This window comes from Phalaenopsis equestris, unplaced genomic scaffold, assembly GCF_001263595.1.
Source record: "Phalaenopsis equestris unplaced genomic scaffold, ASM126359v1 Scaffold000760, whole genome shotgun sequence".
Classification (NCBI taxonomy): Eukaryota; Viridiplantae; Streptophyta; class Magnoliopsida; order Asparagales; family Orchidaceae; genus Phalaenopsis; species Phalaenopsis equestris.
The window spans coordinates 468,963-491,094 of record NW_018165200.1 but is presented as its reverse complement, the minus strand read 5'-3'; the positions used below and the strand labels follow the sequence as shown (position 1 = coordinate 491,094).

At 36.5% G+C, this 22,132-nt stretch overlaps 1 protein-coding gene across 2 annotated transcripts in view; it reads left to right on the top strand.

Annotated features, from left to right (window-relative positions):
- The window catches only part of LOC110030757 (isoleucine--tRNA ligase, chloroplastic/mitochondrial), a 78,772-nt gene extending 57,232 nt beyond the window's left edge, over nt 1-21,540 (top strand). Inside the window, exons 16-22 of one of the 2 annotated variants that reach the window (XM_020733649.1) lie at nt 1,589-1,716; nt 1,801-1,965; nt 2,032-2,157; nt 8,569-8,642; nt 17,742-17,979; nt 20,075-20,254; nt 20,957-21,540. In XM_020733649.1, coding sequence (XP_020589308.1) covers nt 1,589-1,716; nt 1,801-1,965; nt 2,032-2,157; nt 8,569-8,642; nt 17,742-17,979; nt 20,075-20,254; nt 20,957-21,199 — 1,154 coding nt within the window. In that variant the 3' untranslated portion in view covers nt 21,200-21,540. Of the gene's footprint in view, nt 1-1,588; nt 1,717-1,800; nt 1,966-2,031; nt 2,158-8,568; nt 8,643-17,729; nt 17,980-20,074; nt 20,255-20,956 lie in introns of both variants that reach the window. The other variant, XM_020733648.1, reaches the window with a different exon arrangement.
- Nucleotides 21,541-22,132: the final 592 nt, after the last annotated feature.

Here is a 22,132-nt window from a genome sequence, read left to right as displayed (position 1 = left end):
AACTATGTTGATTAGGCACTATGACATGACAATCCAAGATGACGAAATCTGAGATCTTAATCGAACGTGTCATCATTTCGCCCACAATGCATTCTAATCTAAGAGTGATAATTTGATTATTTTAAAACATAAATTTGTTGCTACTATATGTTAAGTTTGAATATTTAGCGTATGCTGACTACCTTAATCAAAAGTGATATTCTGTTATCGGGAGAGGTAATTAATCATATGAGCTTGTGCCTATGAGAACCTCATATCTCAGATCTTGAAGTTCTTGCAAAATTGTGGGTGAATCTCCGGTTAGTGTTTTCTTTACTGTTTTATCTGCCTTTTAAAAATTTGATCCGGAATTTAACACCAAAACTCTCAAGAGAGATGCCGGGGTGTGAATTTTCGGAGCCCACTAGCATGATTATCATCACTCTTTTTGTCTTAAATGATTAGTCTGTCATGGATTAGTCAGTTAGGGATATGTACTCGCTAAGGAAGTTTGACCATAATAGATTGTTTATTGTGAAATTGAGCCTCTATGATTTAAACTTGTATGGATCTGTCAGCTATGTAGTTCTACTCAATAAAGAAATAAATTGGATGATCGGTTGTTATGTGGAGTGTCCATTTGAATTGGTGCTCAACTTACTTTTGAGGGCATTATGCACTTTATAGTCTAACAATATTGTAACCTGGAAAGTAGGAGCTCAGTTTTTTTGTTTCATACACCTCAGTTTATAAGTTTTTCAGCTTGAAACCAAGATGCAATCCTTTTATTTTATGAACTTGTAAAATATTCAAGGAACCCTACAAAAGACGTTTTTAACAAAAGAAGAGAGGATATTGTGTGATTTTCTTTGAATTGACAGTTCTTACCTCGTTTGGAAGCGTGGCAATTTCAGTTCTATTTCACTGTTTACATGATATTTTGCTTTGTTTTAGTTAAAGTTAGCAAGTTAAATTTCTTATATCAGCAAGTTCAATTCTTCATTTTTTTTTAGTGAATCTAAATTTGTTAGTGCAATGTGATACTTTTAGTGAATAATCTTCGAGTTTGAAATAAATGACTCAGAAGGTAATTGGCAGAAAATTAATTACTGTCATGATACAACTGTTTGGAGGGCCACAAATTTAAAAGACAAATGCTGCAAATCCCGAAGTTGCAACCTTGACCCCATGCTCTTCTCAGTGCCATGAAATGGAACTTGATCCAGCAAGTTATTGTGTCACAAATAATGATTGTTTTGTGATTCCTCATTTGCTTTTCGTTGTCAGCCTTTTAATTGATGCAAAGAATTATTTGAGTGTGTGTGCGAAATAATAGCTAGTTGCCTCCATCATAACGTAATGTTCTCAATTTGAGTAACGAAAATAACCTCTATATTTCAGGAATTATCATTGGATATGTCAACCTTTCCCAAACTTATATTAGAGGGAGCTTCACACACTGGTGACGACTCCCTTTCTGTTAAAATAAATGAATGATGTACTCATCATTTGAGTATTTAATTTCTTATGGCTGCAGTATTCTTCCAAAATCCTTCCAGATGGAAAAATGTTACATTTAATGTTTTACATGTACTTCTATAAATTTCAGGCAAGCCTCCCTATTCTTGTGTTGTCACACATGGGTTCGTGTTGGACGAGAAGGGCCTAAAAATGAGCAAGTCTCTTGGTAATGTTGTTGATCCTGAAATTATCATTTCAGGAGGACTGAACATCAAGGTTTATCACTTATTGCTTTTAGTTTTTGCAAACTCCAATCTCTTATAGCTTATGATAGCTTTTGTTTCTTGATTTGATTTACAGGATGAGCCTAGCTATGGAGCTGATGTTCTCCGCCTTTGGGTATCTAGCGTTGATTATACCGGGGATGTATTGATTGGTCCTCAGATACTTCGTCAGATGTCTGATGTATACAGAAAGTTTCGAGGAACACTTAGATATCTTCTATCAAATCTCCATGATTGGAATGTATGTTTATTTTATTTGATTCTGTTTGCTTTCTATATCTCCTTGAGTAGTTGCTCTGTTCTACAGCCAGGAAATTCCATTGCTTATGATGATCTCCCCAAGATTGATCAACATGCAATGTTCCAGCTTGAAAATGTTGTAAAAATAGTTGAGGATTGTTATGATAAGTATCAGTTCTACAAGATATTCCAGGTACATTTTCCTTGAGAATTCCACTATTCCTCTGAGTTCACATCTTTTAAAATTAAACTCTTTTCATTATATTTGAATAACATAATTGATTTTTTTAATCTTTCATTAATGAGTATTTTCCACTCACTGATCACAATTAGAACTTAATGATGTTAAAAGATGCTCGATTTCATGGTCAGTCAGGACAATGCTTTTTGATATCAAGTATTCTGGTCTGTTGGAGCACCTCACTATTAAATTTTGTTCATTTTGCCTCATAAAGTTGCTTTTAGCGTTAAAATTGTCAGAGATAAATTTTCATGGTGAGAAAATTCACTTTATTTGTAGTAACTTGTCTTTCTTGTTGCTTCTAATGTCATCCATAATGATGCTATTTGACAAGTTTCAAGCATTCATCAAACCCACCAACGTTGGGTCATGTTTGCCTCGTTGAGGTCTTGCATAAATTTCATTGAAATTGTAGAATCTTTCTTCAAGCATTCTCTTCCGGTAGCTTGTGTAAGTTTGCTACCTAGTGTCATGAGGGTGCACTGAACAATGAGCTCAACGGAATTTCTCATCACAAATATTCCCATCTCCTAAACTACATTTTGCTGAATTTCACTTTGATGTAGAATGGATAGTGGGATGATATAATTTTTAAACAGTTGAATGAGAAAAGAGAGAAGAGTGCTAAGGAGGAAGGCTCATCAATCCTTGAGGCAATTGGATTAATACTCGACATAATTTAAGTGACGTAAATTCTCAGATATTCATCTAGGAACTGAAAATTGTATTGAAAAAAGTAATCAAGACTGTTCATTTATCACCATTTCAGTTTCACGAGCAGTAGCTTTCTGTTCATACTATGCTTAATCAAATGATTTTGTTGCCTATAATCCAGTAAGGAAATACCAAATTAATGCTAAAGAACCAATAGTGCACCCGGTAAGTGGCATAAGACAAATAAAGACATGCGATTTAAAAAACACAAATCACATAAAGAAAAGGCTTGGACAAGGGGCTAGAAATAGAGTGATTGATCTGCATCAATGATTGTGGCTCTACTTGGGAAAGCTGAAGCTTTGGAAGAATTAAATGTCTATTTTTCTGTTGATTTAGCGAAATTCATCTATGAAAATTTCCTCTTAAAGATGAAAAAAAAAAAAACAAATGAGGAATCCATCCTATGGTGGAGATGCTTACTTGGAGCTTCATCCCACAGCAAGTTCATTTGGAGACGAGGGAAAGGAATGATGTCTATTTAACTTGCAGCAATATTAACAAAAGAGTCCTGATATAAATCCTTAAGAAACACACTATCAATTAGTTCCAGAAGAATGTCTTTGAATGTTCTTAGGTCCGTAGGCACATTGATGCACTGAATTGATCAATTGAAAATTAATTTTATTTTTCCCATTTGGCTAACGATTCATAAAATTTAGATTGATATGGTTCTCTGGCTGTATGGTTAGGCAACTTGGAATGTCCTGATTGAGTTGAGTCTGATTTTTTGGGGCTAAGCCCGACTGGTTCAAGCTGGGTTGTGCTAGCATGGTAGAATGGGTTGTTCTTATGTGCACTTTATTATTATTATTATTTTAAATTAAAAAGTGGCCTTGGTTACCTTTCACGATAAAATGAGAGGATGATGTTCTTGTCAAAAATAATAGATTTAGAAAAATGTCAAGTGGATAGCTTATGTTTAGGTGCAAAAAGTTGGTTTTGGTTTTCAATTTATGCTGTTCCTTGCAACTTGGTTAGGCTTTTTGCAGTTAGTGAGGATTTCAATTTAAAGGAGATGGTTATTCTCTTTGAGTAGAAGGTTAGGTTGAAATTTAGAGTGGATTTTTTAAAATATTGAAGATGGAAAGGAGGGAGATGGTGAGGGAGGGAAGCTGTAATCACTCCAGGCATTCAGTACCTCGTCAATAATTTTTAAGATGCTTTCTATTTCATTTTTTGTCTCATTTGTTTATTTTATCTTTTATAAAATTGGCATGCGATAATCTTCTTTGGGGAGGTAATATGAGTTTTCCTTTTTAGTCAATATTAGTATGATTATTTTTGAAGCAGCTATTGTATTTGAAGAAAGGTGGAGAAAACTGTATTACGTTCTTTCTCAATAATTAAAACTCTTATCCGTCTATAACAAAGAATAACTAGGACAAACTTAATCACAACCATCACAACTTATCGAAGTTAAACTAACTTAAGAAGGAAATAAATATGTCATAAAGAAAATAATAATAAAAGACAATAGCACTAAAATTAGAAACTCAAAATTTCACATTCCCTCTCAAGCTGGGTCATAGATGTTGTAATATGCAAATCAATGAAGTTGTCTTAAGTAGAGATTTAGTAAAAACATTAGCGACTTGAAGCTGAATCGGAATGTATGCTAAGTGAATAATGCCTCTATTTACTTTTCATAGAGAAAATGTCTATCAATCTCAAAGTGCTTGGTTCTGCCATGATGCACAATATTCTTTGCAATACTATTGATGGCTTGACTATCACAGAACATCTTTGTAGGGTTGACCATAGAATATCCCAACTCACTTAGTAACTTGATATCAAGTTGATGCAATTCACATTCTTTATTCTTTGCCAAGGAAAGAAGAACTCTTACAATGTTTAACTTGGCTCTTGAAGCAAATGGCTCTTGATAGTCTATCCTATAAGATTGAGTAAAGTTTTTGACCACCAAACTTGCCTTGAACTTGCCAATGCTCTCATCTGCTTTGTAATTGACATTGGATACCCATTCACGCCCAACTTATCTTTTTTTATAGGAAACTATGTAAAGATCCATGTGTCATTTATATCAATTGCTTGAATCTTCTCATCAATTGTGTTTTTTTTTTTTCATTATGGATTTTGGAGTGTTTTGTGAATAGACTTGGGTAGCTGCATAATATCAAACTTAGATACAAAAACTTTGTAAGTCGATAACTTCTCATGGGCAACATAATCATGTATATGATAGTTTATGAAACTTTCTGTCTTCTCCATTGGATTCCACCTCTTTAAAAATCTTAGAGATATGTGAATTCAGGTTTAGTTGTGAATAGTCTTGTGGTTTTATATTGTCATTATCTTGCTCAACGAATTTGTTTCTTCTAGTATACATACGAAGTTTCTTTTTGTCAACCTCAAGTTGGATGATTTTAACTAGTGGAACTTAGGATACAAAATGGTTAGAAAGAAGGAGAATATGTTGTAATATTAATAAGGAAGATTCGCAGACCCTGCTAGACATTCTATTAATGAGATAAGTGGCTGTGAGTACGACATCGTCCTATAAAATTTTTGGTACATTATGAGAAAATAGTATTAACTTAGATACCTAGAGGAGTTGTTTATTCTTTTCTCAGCTATCACATTTTGGTGTGGAGTTTCAACACTTGAACTCACATGAATGATATCGTTCTTTGCAAGGTAAGGTCTAAGAATTGAATTGAAGTATTCATTTGCATTATTAGTTTTGAGGTTATGAATTTTGGATTGGAGCTGATTATAAATCATGTTATGGAAGGACTAAAAGATTTGTGCAGTTTCAATTTTTTTCTTTATGAAGAATATCCAATTATTTTTAATGTGATCATCAATAAACAAAACAAATCATCTTATTCTATTTATTGTCCCTAAATGTCACTGACGATAGAGAGATGATGTAAGGGGTTGTTATGCGGCAAATTATAGACATCACGGGTATGTTTAACCAATTGACAAGATTCATACTGATAAAACTCTATTTTTTATTAATAAAAAGACGAGGGTATAACTTCGCAACTTAATGAAAATTGGGATGATTCAGAAGACAATGTCATAATAGAACTTAAATTTCAACAAAATTAGACTTAACGGACTTAGGAATTTGGGAAGAGGATGGTGAAGAAGACACTTGTATATTAAGAGAATATCTTTCTTTGATTAGGGGTAGTTCTTGATACAATTCAACGTCGTCAATTAACTTTCCTGAATCCACCACCTGAAATTCAGTAACATAATTTAAGTCATGAGTAAGTTTGTTAATTGAAAGTAAGTTGTAATCTAATTGGGGAACATATAACACAGAAGAGAGTTGAATATCTTTGGAAATTTTTACTTCTCCTTTCCCAACAATCCTAAAGTGAGATACACTAGCAAGTCTGGTAAATTTTGAGTCGATGAACTCTTGGTAGTTGGTGAAAGCATGAATATCTTCAGTTGTAATCTGGAGCACATGAATCTATCATCTAAAGTCGCAAGCTTTCATTGTTAGCAAGATAAGAGGAGGATGTGATATCTTAATGTATCGTCAAGTTGGTAGGTTGCTCGGTTATGTTTTAAAGAAGTTTCTTCAATACCTCCAGCTTTTTCTTAGTAAAAGGGCTAGGGTTGGCCGACCCTTTAGAAGAGTTGGAAGCATGAGTCTTATTGTCTTGGTCTTTCCTTTCTTGCTCATGTTTCAATTATGCAGGTTTTTCGTATAGTTTCCAGCACTTATCCTATGTGTGGCCGAGTTTCTTTCAATGTTCAAAGAAGGAAAGATTAACCTTTGGAGTGGAACTCGACATCCTCATACCATACTTGGTCATAATATGTGCATTTAGTTATGCAGCTTGTTATAGGGAGGAAGTTGATCCCTATTGATGTAGGAAGAAAGGTCCGGCGAGTGGCTGCTACAGAAGAGGAGTTAGTTGTTGATGCTCTGCAACTGTTGTTGCTGAAAGGTCTAGCGATAATCGGGCAAACAACGGAGGGTCTGAAAGGAGAATCCAACAGAGAAGGGTCGACAACACAAAGTAATCGGGCTGCAGGGTAGACTCGACGACAAAGATATTACTGGTAAGGCTTGTAGGAATAATTCTGCTAGGAGTGCTTGTAGCAGGGATTATCGACTGTAAGGAAAAGTCGGGGAGGGTTTGTAGACCGGCTGAAGAAATTTAAGGATGATTTCTTGCAACTGTTGCTGCTTGGAGTAGGCGAGGAACATCAGTTGCAGCAAATTCAATCTTTTGGTTCGGGAAGGGATGCAATCTTTCTGAAAGAATTGATGCAAAATCCAATCTTTCGGCATGGGAGGGATCGACGTATGCAAGGAAGTACGAAGGAATCCGTGAAGGAAACCTATAGGGAAGCATGAAGGAGACGATTCACAGCCTGAAGAAGGGATCAACAAAGGAAACACAGCGGGCGATTCACACCTACAGGGAAGGATAGAAGCGGATGATCCGCACCTGCAGGTAGGGAAACAATCACTTGCAGTGAAGGAGACGATCAAGTGGAGGGTCTGCAGGAGCTGACGACTGCGGGGAGAGGCCTCCGATGGAGGAAGGAGAGCTTGGGTTTATTTCTAGACTCTGATATCATGAAAGTAGGATAAAATCGTATTTTCTTATTTCTCAATAATCAAATTACAGTTCTTATATAATAAAGGACGACCCAGACAAATTTAATTTCAACCATTATAACTTATCAAAGATAAACTGACTTAAGAAGGAAAGAAATATGACAACAAAATTGAATAAAATAGGATACCACTGAAGTAGGAAACTCTGAACTCCACAGTATGCATAGCATATGGTTTTAATTTGTGATTACAGAACAAGAAATATTTTGGTAAAATTTGAAACCGCCTTGGATGAGCTGTTGATCTTTGTTAACTGTTCAGTGTTTTTGTTTGCCCATTTCTAAAATTGCAGTCGGTATTACTTATATGTCATTTTGTCAGGGTGAATCACTTATAGACCCTTGAGTGTGGTATGTAGTTAGCCGAATACTAGTGGTTCGGGCCAGTGGGGGCAAGGCCCCCCAGCACCCTCACTGTTGCTCCGCATATGGGTGTTAGATATGATAGTACATAAGAATTGACTCGTATTTATGTAAGTCTTCCTTTTGTTTGTAATTTTTTAAAACATAAAATCTCGTGGGCTTATGGCCTACTCCATGATACATGAAATGCCCAACCTTTGTTTACATACATAGCACACAATTCTTTTGTATTCACATATCTCACACAAAAACATTCATATTTACACACATGGCACTCAATTTTTTATTATCACATAAACAATAGTATTATTAATACTTTTTAAAAGTAAAATACATTTTTTATGCATAATTTTAAAGAACCGAAGTGTTATGTATGAAAATGAAAGTTGAGGTGTGAGATATGTAAATGCATAAGAATTGTGTGCTACATTGTAAATTTCCCTTAAAATTTTGCTAATTGTTCCTTGAGTTATTAAAATATTTCTTAGAGATTGTTTCAAATATCTTTCTACCAAATGTTGAGGGCTTAGTGTAATTTACCTTATTCGAATGACTTGCATGTACATGATAACATTAAAAGGGTATGCAACCTTCTGAAAGTAATGTTTGATCAACTATAATCGTTATCTGAATTTATTACATATTATTTTACTTTTGCATTCTTTATTTCAGATTCTTCAACGGTTTGCGATTGTTGACCTTTCAAACTTCTACTTTGATATCGCTAAAGATCGTCTATATGTGGGGTACGTCCTTCATCTTCTATCGCTTATTAATCTTACTATCAACGAAGCATTTAAAAATTCAAATGTTGTGCTTCTTGAGTTTTTAACTAAGAAGTTTTTATCTGTAGCGGAGGTATAATTTATTTACCATCTACCATAGGTGTTCAGGTTGGGTGTTTTCTTCTTTAATTTTTTTAATTAATAACTTAATACTTCATTGAGAGATTAAACATTTCATGGGTCTACATATTTTCTTCGTGAATCTATGAGGGGTTACCAATTAATGATATATTGTGACGATGATGCCTAAGGATGATTTTGTTTTCATTAGCCAAGTGCAATTTACTCTTTTGTTATTTGTATCATTTAGTATAAATAGGGATCATTTAGTATAAATAGGGATAATATGCTTAGTGTTAGGGTTATGCAGAAGATTCTTATCTTGAGTCTTAAGGTAAGGATTTGGAGAGAGATTTCCTACCTCTCAAATTGTAGGATTTAAGAGAGATCACCTACCTCTCGAATTGTAGGTGCTTGTCATATGTATTGGTGTTGTGTTGTTTGATTTCATGAAATAAAAATATTATTTACCATAATTTTAGTGGAAAATTCATCTCGGATTCATATCAAAGTGGTATCAAAGCATTTGATTTATGAAAGATTAATGACATGATCGTAACTTACAAGTGTTACCTTTGTTTGGTGACCTAGTTTTGTGAAACAGTCATGATCCAAACAGTGAAACACACGTATGCAGGAGGACAGGGAAGGATTGCGGATAGTTGCGTGCTCAGTTACGATATAGCTAAATACATGATTGCGGAAAAAGATGAGTGTCTCCTTTGCACCCTTTGTGGAAGAGCTCGCAATTGGATTTCTCACTGTGTGCCCTAGACACACAATCACGATCTGGGAAGCAATCTATGGGGTTTCTAGCGGACTCCCACGTGATAAAGTCACAATCGAGCTAGAGGGGAAGCAGGGATCACAACGTGTAACTTAGAAGTGACGACATGATCGCGTTGTGCCTCGATGCTGCTGCAGAAAAAGCTAACTGGGGTGCAAACGACGAGATTGAGGCATGCTGACACATACTTTGTGACATAATCCGTGTGATGTAGTCACAAAAAGAGCTAGTTGGGATGCAAGCGACGAAATCTTGGTGTACAGACGACAAGATCGCAATGTATTGGATTCCGCACATTACAATAGTGATCCAGATAGCTGAGAGGCAAAGAAAGGTTCGTGGGCAGGCGGAAGTACACCTACCCGAAGTCAGTCTCGCTTACATATTTGAGGATGACAATGAAAGTGGATGCTTTGGAAAAGAGATTGGAAGGAGAAATATGGAAAAATAAATCCGGGATAGAGGAAATGCTTTCCTCCATTCACAACTGATTTAAGAATATGAAGGAGATGATAAGGAATCTTGTTGCAATGCAATCTATGACCCCCAATGGTTGACTGGAGAATTTGTGGTCAAATCGAAAGGGAAAGAGGGAAAGAGACCAGACGTGAGGACATGAGGAGTAAAACATCCACCATCAAAAACACTCTCATAGAACTTCGATGGGGGTTGGATCAGAGATTTTTATGATGGAGGGGTTTGGGCCGAAACATTGATGGGGAGCACTAAGATGGAAGAAGGGAATCCAAGATAAGGTATGACTGATCGAATGAGGGAGTTTTACCCTAGATATATGGGCAAAATTTTTGAAGGGAGAGAAAGTTGAGTTGAAAAATCTAGGGTTAGGAAGTTAAAGATGTCGGTCTTCAAGAGGAAAGATGCATGTGGATGGGGTTATAGGGTAAAGCGATATATCGCGATGAATGGGTTAACTGGGTAGGAGAAGCTCATGGCAGTAGGGTTATGTTTAAAGGGAAAGCCTTAACATGGTTTCAGCGGATGAGGGCTAGATACCCAATTCGTTTGCGGGAGAAATTTAATGATTGCTTGTTGGAATATTTCTGAGTCATTCAGGAAGGAGACCTACACAAACTGTTCTATGTCTCGGCTCATTAGGGGATCGTTATGGAATATAAGGAGATTTGAGCTGTTATCGGGATTACTGAGGGGGTTTTTTGAAGCAAGATTGAAGGGGAACTTCATGAAGGGTCTAAAGCTTGACATACAGGCAACACTTCGACTAATGAAAATGCGAGTAAGGGAGACGATGAAGCGCACTCAAATGGTTGAAGATAAGAACCAGATGAAGAGCAACAAATACGACACCACAGGAGGATGTTAGTTTTTTTGTAAAATAATTATATATATAATTTCGTGTAGGCAGTGTCCCGGAGGAGTGGGCGTGTCGTGAAGGCAGCGACCCGACGGATGAGTGTGTGCTGTGGAGGCAATGACCCGAAAGGGTCGACGTATAGTGATTGCAACGACATGACAGATGGGTGTGTCGTGGAGGTAGTGACCCGGCGGATGAGTGTGTCGTGAAGACAGTGACTCGAACAGGTGGGCGTGTAGTAAAGGCGGAGGCCCGAAAGATGGGTGTGTCGTGGAGGCAGTGACCCGAAGGGGTGGACATGCAGTGGAGTTAGTGACTTGAAAGGGTGGGTGTGCTGTGGAGGCAAAGTCCCGAAAGGTGGAGATATTGTGGAGGCAGTGACTTGAAAAGGTAGGTGTGCCATGGAGGCAGTGACTTGAAAGGTTGGGCGTACCATGAAGACATCAGTTTGACAGATGGATATGTCATGGAGGCAGTAATCCAAAAAGGTGGACGTACCATGGAGGCAGCGATCTGAAAGATAGGTGTGTTGTGGAAGCAGTGACCCGAAGAAGTGAGCATGTCGTGAAGGTAGATGCCCGAAAGATGGATGTGTCGTGAAGGCAGTGACCCGAAAGGGTGATGATCTTCATAAAGGAGAATCATACAAATGAGATGAGTGTATGAATGGACACTCAACATGCAACTCGAGCATTTGATAAAGATTATGCAAGATGTTATACAAGACATATAGCACAGGAGAAGTATCACGCTCAGTCGCCTAGGACGCCACTGAGGAGAATTATAACTTACCCCAACAAAGACCAAACACACATGCAAATGACGAGCACATTAAGGGTATAGAGCACCATGCAAGCAAGCAATCAAATACTAATGCACATGCAAAACATGCACTATTCATGTGATCGGTCGACCTGGCCGGGGCGACTAGTCAAACCAAAGTGCTATGCAGATCAAACTGTAGCGGTTTGTCGAGGCAGAAAGTATTGTTGATCGGGCTTGGGCTGCCGGTCGATGCGAAGTGATGTCGACCGGGCCGGAGTGATGTCGACCGGGCCGGGGCGGCCGGTCGAGACAACATGCAAGTGCATGATGCTTCAAGCAAGGCACACACATTCCGCTCTTCAAAGACGGCGATCATTCTCGATAACAAGTCATACTCGTGCTAACGATGTCGCATATGATACCTAGAGTTTAGCACTTGGATGCGTGACATAGTTGTCGCCTGCTTTGGCAAGGTGTGTGGGGACTTTCACATCTGTGTCTCCAGAAGGGAAACACTTCGCAATTTTGTGGAATGAGCTAGCTATAAAGTTTTTTCCATTTCACAACCCCTCATGTTTTGCAAAGTAAGCTAGCTACAAAACTTTCTCACTTTGCGAAATCCAAACATCCGAAAGGTTGGGGAAAACCAAAGGGGAGATGGGACTCCAATCCGCTAGGATTTAGGTCTAGGGTTCACTGAGGGGAAACACTCGGCTCCACATTGGATTTGGCTACACACGGGAATCCTAACCTAGAGCTTCCTCTAGAAATCGATGGCCAATCCAAGGGACTGTGGGCGCGCCGACTAATGTCAGCCGACACTCACCCCCTGTGGGCAACTGGACCTAGCGCGCTTACCCTAAGCTAACATAAGGTCGGCTAGTAAAGAAAATACAAGAGTTTTAAAGGTTATACCATTGCATTGGTTGCGAACGTCCTCGCCACTTGCTTCGAGCTATCGGTGTCTGGTCTACACGCCAACGTATCTCGCAACGAAACACACAAACGAGTGAGAGCAGGAGAGCAGCATCCTTCACTTTGCTATCATTTTGTGGTTTTCCTTCATCCTCTTCATGGTTGCGTCGTCGGTACGAACCAAACGTCTCCACAACCACCGACAGTCATTGTCTTTGGAGACTCAGTCGTCGGTTCAGGAAACAACAATGCAATCCTGACTGTAGTTAAGTGCAACTACCCGCCATATGGGAAGGATTTCGTTGGTCATAGAGCGATTGGTAGGTTCAACAATGGAAAGATTCCCTCCAACATTATAGGTAATTTTCCAATATCATCGTTTGTCTCATTTGGTCAGCTGCATATCTGGGGACACAACTATTAGCCTATGATCTTATAACTAGAGTAAGCTTTGCATTTTGTAGCTGAGGATTTAATGCTCTCACGTCTCAGTTAGTGGTATCTTTCATACACTTTTTTGCATTTAGGGGCAAGAAGAATCAGTGTTGCGAACATTTCTCCTATAGGTTGTTTACCATCACAAAGAACTCTTGCCAGAGGAATTGAAAGATGCGATCCAACCTTCAGCGTGCTTCCATAATAGGGCACCCGCCATCGTGTTGGGACAGAGGCTGCAGTATGAGTAGTAGCGGCATGAGTTGGGTCGCCAATGGGAGAAAAGCTGGCAACAGTGGCTTGGCCGACGGGAGGCCGGAGGGAGAGGAGATCGGGAGTGAGGCGCCGGGGTATCGGTTGCGAAGAAGCGCGGCGGGAAGGCCTAACGCGGGATGGGCTACGTGAGTAGACGACGTCAGCTAGGGGTAATATACGCAGGATGGACGTCGGGAGCAACCACAGGTTTTGCGAGGGAGACACGTGCGACACGAGGGATCTATCACGTGGGAGAAGGGTCGGCTAGGGTTGAGTAGGGGCCTCGTGAGATTTTAAATGCTCTTCCTTTTTTTATTATTTTTATTTTATTGTTGAGCCTTCTTTTTCTTATAATTATATTTTAATGTCTAGATTTGTGTGTTTTAACCAGTACACGAATCATAACAATATGAGTGTCCTCTCTTGGTAAAATTGATGTTTCGGACGCACTCGCGCAGTACGTTTCGTCATCCGATGTCATTTGGGAAAATTCACGATGGATGAGCCATTTTAAGGCTAGTTTCATGCAATGCGGCGAATGAGATTCTTTGGTTTGATTGGATGGCCTTCGCCTACGCGAGAGTTGAAGTTTTCCAGAAAGATCTCCGTAGCGTGCCCCTCAACACGCGTCAAAGGTTCTAAAATGAATGCAAAAAATGAATTAAATTTGGTTTTTCAATTTTGGTTTATGATTGATTCTTTTGAAAATTAATTTTAATTTTAATTTAGTTGTGAAGTGTATGTAAGTGTGAATGTGGGTGTGATGTGAATTGTGATATTTTAAAAAAATATAAATTCCTAAGTCCAAAATGTCTCTTTAGGGTTTCTCCAATCCTTATGAGAACTCATCTTGAGTTTCAATGTATTGGTCTCAATTGACTCAATCAAGAGTTAACGATTCAAAACCGTGCGCATAAGAGTCAAGAAGTGGTTGAATTTTCTAAGTGGTGTGAGTCCCAATACTAGTCCTCTAGGAGGGTCAGTAGGGAAGTCTTATGGCTAGATTCTAGGCTCTAGAGAGGGAAAGATACCTCATAAAAATGATGTCAACAAATAGACCCCTAATAGGTGTTATATGCTGAACAACACTGCGTGTATTGGTGTTGACCAAAATGATCAACATAGTCCGAATGAATGTGTAAGCAAAGATACTTAAGACTGACTATTGACCGAATCAGTTTTGAGATTGAATTTGAGTTGATAATTTGAGAACTTTTGCTGGGGATTTAAGGTACTCGGTGAAAATGATTGAATGTAATTTTCAATTTTTTTCTTCGACTTTGTTTGTTCATTCTTTTGTTTCTTTTGAAAGTTTTCATTTTTTGAGATTTTGAGGGTGAAAGTTATCGAAAATTTTTTGTTGAGAATTTGATAGTTTGGCGTGTTGATTTGATTGGAAGACTAGATCAAATAGGAAGGCACAGACACTCACATCCAACTTGAGAGCTAGTCGAAGAAAATGTGTCACATTGGGAAAGAATGTCGGAGACTCACATCTAACCTAAGAGGTGAACAAAAGAAACAAATTTGAGATGAAAAGTACAAAAGGATACATCCAACTCAAGAGTTGATCGATGGAATAAGAAACCTTGCTCCATTTAAGGTACTCTTACTCCTTCCCTCAACATTTGAATTTTGCTACCTTATGAAGGAAAGTCTTACTCTATTTAAGGGGATTTTACATCCATTCTAAGAGGTAACGAAGGAATCAGAAGCCTTACTTCATGTAAGATGGTTTTACTCAACCTCTAGATTTAATTTGAACCATTACATTCTGAAAGAGTACCTTAACATCCATTGAAGAGGGTTTCACTTCCATCCCGAGGTAATGCGGAATCAGAAGCCTTACTTTTCAACTTCTAGATTTAATTTGAACCATTACATTAGAAAGGAATGCCTTAACATCCATTAAAAGGGTTTCACATCCATCCTAAGGTAATGTGGAATAGAAAGTCTTACTCCATCTAAGGTGTTTTTACTCAACCTATAGATTTAATTTTAATTTATGAAAATTTGTATGATTCATGGAACTGTGTGGAAATTATAAAATTTGTGGGATTTATAAAATTTGTAAAGGTTTGTGAAAATTTATGGTAACTCTGGTGCGAGCAAAGTTGGGTAGAAATGTGTAGAAGAGATGCAGCTCTATAAAATGGAACTAGCCAAATCTCTTCTACGCGGTGCAAAGGACTAAGAAGAGCGGGTTCTATTTAAATAGAGTAAGCTAACCTCTTCTACACGAAACCAATGACCCATAGTTTCTGTGGAATGAAACTTTGGGGTTCTATTTAAATAGAGTAAGCTAACCTCTTCTACATGAAACCAATGATTCATAGTTTCTGTGGAATGAAACTTTGGCCTGAGAAAAGAGACGCGTTGGCGATAGATTGAGAAGACCCAACCTAGCCAGGTCAAAATTTAGTTTGAATTTTGATTTTGATTGTTTGATTTGATTTGATTTTCTTTCTTTTTTATATTAATTTTATATTTGTGTTAGATATTGGCGTCGATTTCGAGCAATAGAGGAAGAAAAGGAAGGAATAAGAAATCTGTAGAGGGGAGGACGTCGTGGGAGGAGGATTTGTTGAGGGGAGGCGTAACGTTAGGGTTTTCACTTAGCGGGTGATGGTGATTGACAACGTCAACTTGAGCAAAAGAGCCGAGACGAAGGTGATGTATGGTGCGAATGCAGAACGAAGCGACGTGAGGAAGCAGACACGTGCGAGTGAGTTGAAGCTTGGATGCATGTGTGTGGTGTTGGATCCAGGAAGGTAAGGCTAATTTTATATTTTTAATTATGTGATATGTGTGTGTGTGCGCGCGCGCGTGCGTGCTTGTTGCAAGCCTTAGCCTGTTAGTGGCGGGGTCACTGTAAGTCCCCTCGGGTCAAGGGTTTGATCCCACCGTGGCGCGGGGGCTCTGAAATTTTAGGCATATGGCGCGGGCTCTCATCATGGGGCCAAAGTTAGTGGCGGGGTCACTGTAAGTCCCCTCGGGTCAAGGGTTTGATCCCACCGTGGCGCGGGGGCTCTGAAATTTTAGGCATATGGCGCGGGCTCTCATCATGGGGCCAAATAGCGCATGAGAAATCGATATTTGGGCCTCTGCCAAATATTGATTTCTTTTATATATATATATATAATAATAACATAATCAATAAAATTAATTTTAAATATGAATATCATGTTTATTTTAGACTTTTAGTCTTAGAATATTCGACATCAAGACAACCCAAATAACAAATTTAATCGACATCGAGACTACTCATGTTCTTCTACTATGATGATATTTTGCTTCTTTTAAACCAAATGCTTTAATTAGTACTTTCATTAGTTATATTTTAATTACTGCAAACTAGGGGTTTTCAATTCTAGTGAATTTCTGTTCATATTTTAGGAATAATATGTGTGCACAACATTATACATATATTGTCTGATTTGCAAATGAGAATGAAATATATTTTTAGTAAATAATGAATTTGATAGAATGTTTGTTTGTGCATAACTGACTATAATGAAGTCATTTCTTTATGGTACTAGTGAGATAACACTAAAGTACTTATGTACGTATATGGAAAAGAATATTGAAATTGGCGTGCCTTAGTTGACTTAATTTTTCAGAATGTGCTCATATGACTGTTGTACAGATATAAAATGATATTAGTATAATATGTTATATTTTTATATTAATTTATTAAAATTTTAACTTGCACGCATTTTATTTTTTCTTTTATTATTGTAGTTTGAGAGTATTAGTGTTCACTGACTTGTTCAACTAAAAATTATTTTAAACTAATTTTTTTAGATTTTAAGTGATTAAAAAATGAACGATAGACGAAAATACGTTTATAGAAGATACAGACAACTAGTAACGAGTTAAATTTAAGTTTACTTTTTTAGTTTAATTTGATTGGTGGCTCTTTCATTTGTTAAATTGTAAACTAATTTAGAAATTTAATTTCCACCGTATGACCATCGATTCAAATCTTGATTAATTCCAAGCCCCGAGCTTAGTCGTGACAATCTAGACTCATCTGATCGAGCAGCACCTACGGCTTGGTTTAGGGCTCTGTTACTAAAATGAAATAATTTTTCTGATAAACTTAGTTCATTTCATTGATGGTTTAGGCTTTTATAGAGCCTTGCTACATTTTACAAATAAATACCTTGACTTCTGCTATTTACAAGCATGACCATAAATTAGATCCAAATCTCAACAAAACTAGAAGAAAGAACTCAACTCAAATATTATATTATACAGAAATTATGAGTATTATGGACTAACATAAGAATATCATATGATTTAAAATAATATAGTAAAAGGAATGAATATGTCCTTGCTTTTTCCTAAGATGCATAATTTTCATTAACAATCCCAAAGCTCCCTGTTCCTTGTATACATTGTTTAGAGCCACAGCTTATTGGATACTCTTTTAAATTTCATTATTTATCTTTTCCATTCTTATTCTTCTTATTCTAACCATGTTTATTGCTTTTAGAGGTTCTGGCAGTTTTACAAGGCGGAGTTGCCAAACAGTTCTTGCTGCTCATTTTTTTTCAATCATTCGAATGATTGCTCCAATCATGCCACATCTGGCTGAAGATGCTTGGCAAAATCTTCCATTTGAGCATGTACTGGATAATGGTTCTGTTGCCAGATCTGTTTTTGATCTAAGGTGGTCGGATCTAAATGAGAGATGGCTTTCAATGCCAGCTTCCGATGCAGATTTCTGGACTTCGATTCTTGAGGTATTCATTGTCTATGAACTTCATCTTACTTAATTACTCTCTCTCATGGGTCTGAAAAAAAAAAATTGATCTTTTTCTTGGTTTGTTAGACTCTAGAATGACATTGTGCAATCCTCTAAAACTACAAAATTTTTTTCTGGTTTGTAGAAAATCGGTTGCAGAATTATAGTTTAGTCAAATAATAAACATAATTTTCAAGGGACTTTTATTGTCTTTATCTTTAGTGAGTCTAAAATAAAAATCTAAAAAATTATGACATGATTTGAGAAGCTAACTCAGAATTGTTTCCTATCTGTTTACTGAATGCTTAATCCATTTTCAATGCCTTACTAGTAAACCAATTAATGCTATTGGAATATTTTTCTTCCCGTACAATATTTTATTTTCCAATTTTCTGTGACAATGGTGCTAAAACTCTTTTACCCATCCCTGTTTCATTGTTTAGTTGGTAGAGAAGTCGCACAGTTGGGTAATGAGTTCTGGGTAACTACATTGTTGAAGTCGGAATCATTTTTTACTCTGTTTCTGCCTGCTTTTCTTTCTATTGTTTTTCTCCACTATATTTGAGGTCTTCCAGAAAGTAAACTTAAATTTAGATTATTCAGCATTGAGTTACTTAGTGATGGTTCTAATCCATTCATTAACTTTTAAATTTTCTAGCATTCCTTGTGAAACATTCAGAGAAAGACCAAGGAATTTTTTGCAACAAATCTTGCATTAAAAGCCATCTTTCGGCTGCAGGGTTTCGGATAAATCTCCTTGAAGTATTTGCTAAGGTTGTTATTTGCTCATTAGTTAAAAACTCCATCTCATTGTTTACATGTCACATGTTTTGGATTGTTTTGGCCGGGTGTAAGTAAGAAAGCTAATATATTGGATTCAAAAAGTTTAAACGTTTTTTGTTATTTTCTCACTGAGGTAGCATTATGAGCTAATTCCCATCACTACAAATGGGAGCGCATCCTCATGTAAAAATAATTGCTTATCCAACAGAAATCCAGTACTGGTTTGTTAAAAACTAGGATTCTAAACAATGAGGTGCCAAACACTAAGTCGTTTGTAACATATTAAGTTTTTTAAGTTTGAATGCATTTATTGATTTCGTTGTGTAAAATGAGGAGGCTATTTTGTTTTTGTTTTTTTTTAAATTAAAATTTTCAAAATTTTCTAATAATATACACTCATCTATCTATTGCATTGAATCCACTAATATAGAAAATATATAATCTAAGAACCTAAACCAAAATTGTCATCCTTACTATTAATTGTTTTTGTTTTGAATAAGTTTTTTTCATTAATTATATCATAAAAATTAATGTGCTTGATGATCATCATCTATAGCCTTATCCGAATTATTTGGTGTTAGCCCTCCTCGTGCTCCATTCTTACCATTAAGTGATGCATGTGGCGTTTGCTTTATTGTTGGTAAACTTTTTTTTTTTTTTTTTTTTTTTAAAACTTGCATCCATGCTATTTTTTGTTTACCACCTTTTTTTTTTATTTCTTATACGGTATATCTATCCCCTCTCCTAACAATTGCATAAACCTTATGTTTGATTTATTCTTTTAAATGAACGCATGCTTCATCAACCATTTAAATTTGTGGCTATCACTAAGAAAATATAAGTAAATAGTGAAGTTTTGCAAGTTATAAAACAATCTCGCTAAAGTAGAAAGCCGATCGTGTACTTGTGTTAAAAAAAATAAAAGAAAAAAAGGGAAAAGGCTGATGATGCGCATTTCTCTTCTTTGCTTATGCCATTATTCTGATAGGTCTCGTAAAAATATTCATGCAAATTTGGACTTCAGTAATATTCTTGTGCTGTGGAATCACCATCTGTTTATATGAGAAGGCTTCTGTGTTTTTGTGCAACTGAATGCTACTTTTCTTATAACAATTGACCATATTTGTGTAAAAAATGATAATGAATATATTTCCATCCTCCCATTTGATTGAATTCAAAGGGGTTATCAAGTGCAGTGTGTAGTATTTAGAAGTTATCAATAGGAAGTGCGTAATTATACAACATCTCCTACACTTGGCTTCTCACTAAGCCTCTTTTTTTCTCCTTATTTTTTTTTATGATTTTTCCAGCTGAGAAATGAGGTTAATAAAGTTCTTGAGGTTGCTCGTGGAGAGAAGCTAATTGGCTCTAGCTTAGAAGCAAAGGTTTACCTCCATACTTCTGATGCAGCTACTAACTCCCGGCTACAGGAAATGTGTGGGGCTATGCACGAGGCAGATTCTTTGCATCGTATATTTATAACATCACAGGTATAATTCTTTTCAAAACGCTGCCTTTTTATCTTCTATGTTAACTTGAACTCAGAAAACTTCAAGAATTCTTTTCAAGTTGCTGACAATGCCAATATTGTAAATGTGTTCGACATGCCAGTTGTAAAAATAATTTCAATAAATGCTGGGATAAGGGTGAATATATTAGCCCTTCATTAGAGCCCGCAGTGGCTTGAACAACATGCACTCGCTACTTTTTTTTTTTTCTTAATTTTTAATTTTGTTGATAGAAGTCAAACAACCATTTCTGGATGACGCTGAATATTTACCACTGTGAATGAAAAGGGGGCATTTGCATACATGCCACACAAGTCTTATCAGTATAAATAGCTAACACATAAACTTTCATATTTACTTGCATGCCACTCAAATCCTTAATATCATATTAGAAATACTACCTTCTCTACCTTTTTAAAAGTGAAATACATCTTTTCATGCGTAGGATTTGTTGTGATGGAATCTTATATACATCTTTTTCTCAAATGGAAATTGGTGTTTGAACCATGTTTTCTTTTTCCAAATGACATAAACACGTGTCTGAATCCTACTAATAGCTGACTGGAAGAACCTGCTATATTTGTTTCTGATTACCATCAGATTAGCCCTATTTTATCGGTGATTTTACTGCACTTTGAAGTATTTTTTTTGCTACTGCTGAGATGTTGTTTTGGGTCAATGTAGGTTGAGGTTTTGCGGTGCCTTGACGAAGTGTCGCAAACCGTCCAATATAATGGATCATACATCAGTCAGGCAAATATTGAGATTTGGATTGGTGTTAGTCTTGCTGATGGCCTGAAATGTGAGAGATGCTGGAACTATTCTTCTAATGTTGGTATGTTTTCTGAGCACCCAACTCTTTGCTCTCGCTGTTTCACAGTGATCGGTGACATCCAACCACTTAAAGCGTCAGCTCAGGTTTGCTGAGTTTCCTCCAAGTGTAGAAAGTATGCTTGAATTCGTCTGCATCATCTTTCTAATCTTAATTATTTAAGGTCGGTTTTATGAATCTCATTCTTCATAAATTTTTGTAAAGGTAAATTATGCATTGCTTGTATGGTTAGTATTTTTTAATTAATTATGAGATTCAAAGCTTAATAAGCATGTAAAAAATAAGAATGATAGGATATAGAATATTTAACGGTAGAGAAAAGTATATGTGATTTCTTATTGTACTTGAGTGTCAGAATCTGCCGATTGATTATTGGCGTTTGTAATCTTGAAGGGATGATTGTATTGTAACGGGATGTTATTGATGTCTAATTTAATTGAACGTATTGATTTTGTTCTTGATTATTTATTTATTTATTTGGTTTATGTTTCTTATGTTTGAGCTTGGAGATGTGTTCCAACACCAAATAATTGCATTTTTATGCATGACATACAATTTGTGAGAAATCTCGAATAGAGGTTCTTATGTTGTTAAGAGATTGTGCAATCCCTTAAGTAGAATGAAGTTGAACTCTTAATCAATGATGTGCTTTTGGTGTAACGGTTGAAATTTCATCAAGAATTTCAATATTTATTGGTCTTATGCAAGAGCACCAATGAGGGGTGTTTTTTTTGGAAGTTATACTTATGAGACAATTTTAAGGTCATTATGCTGAATCTGATAATATCTTGATGGATGAGAGTTTTGACATATTACAAATGGTAACTTACTCTCGAGAAGGTTTTTACTTATTTATTTATTTTTTTAATTGAAGGGTGTATAAATATTATGTTAACACAAATTGTTTATTTAAATATAATTTATTAAAAGTAGATTTTATACTCCAATATAAGATGTTTTCTTAACAAAAATATTATGGCTTTGCATGAAGACGATATAAAGAGATAGTTATTGGCAAAGGTCTCAGG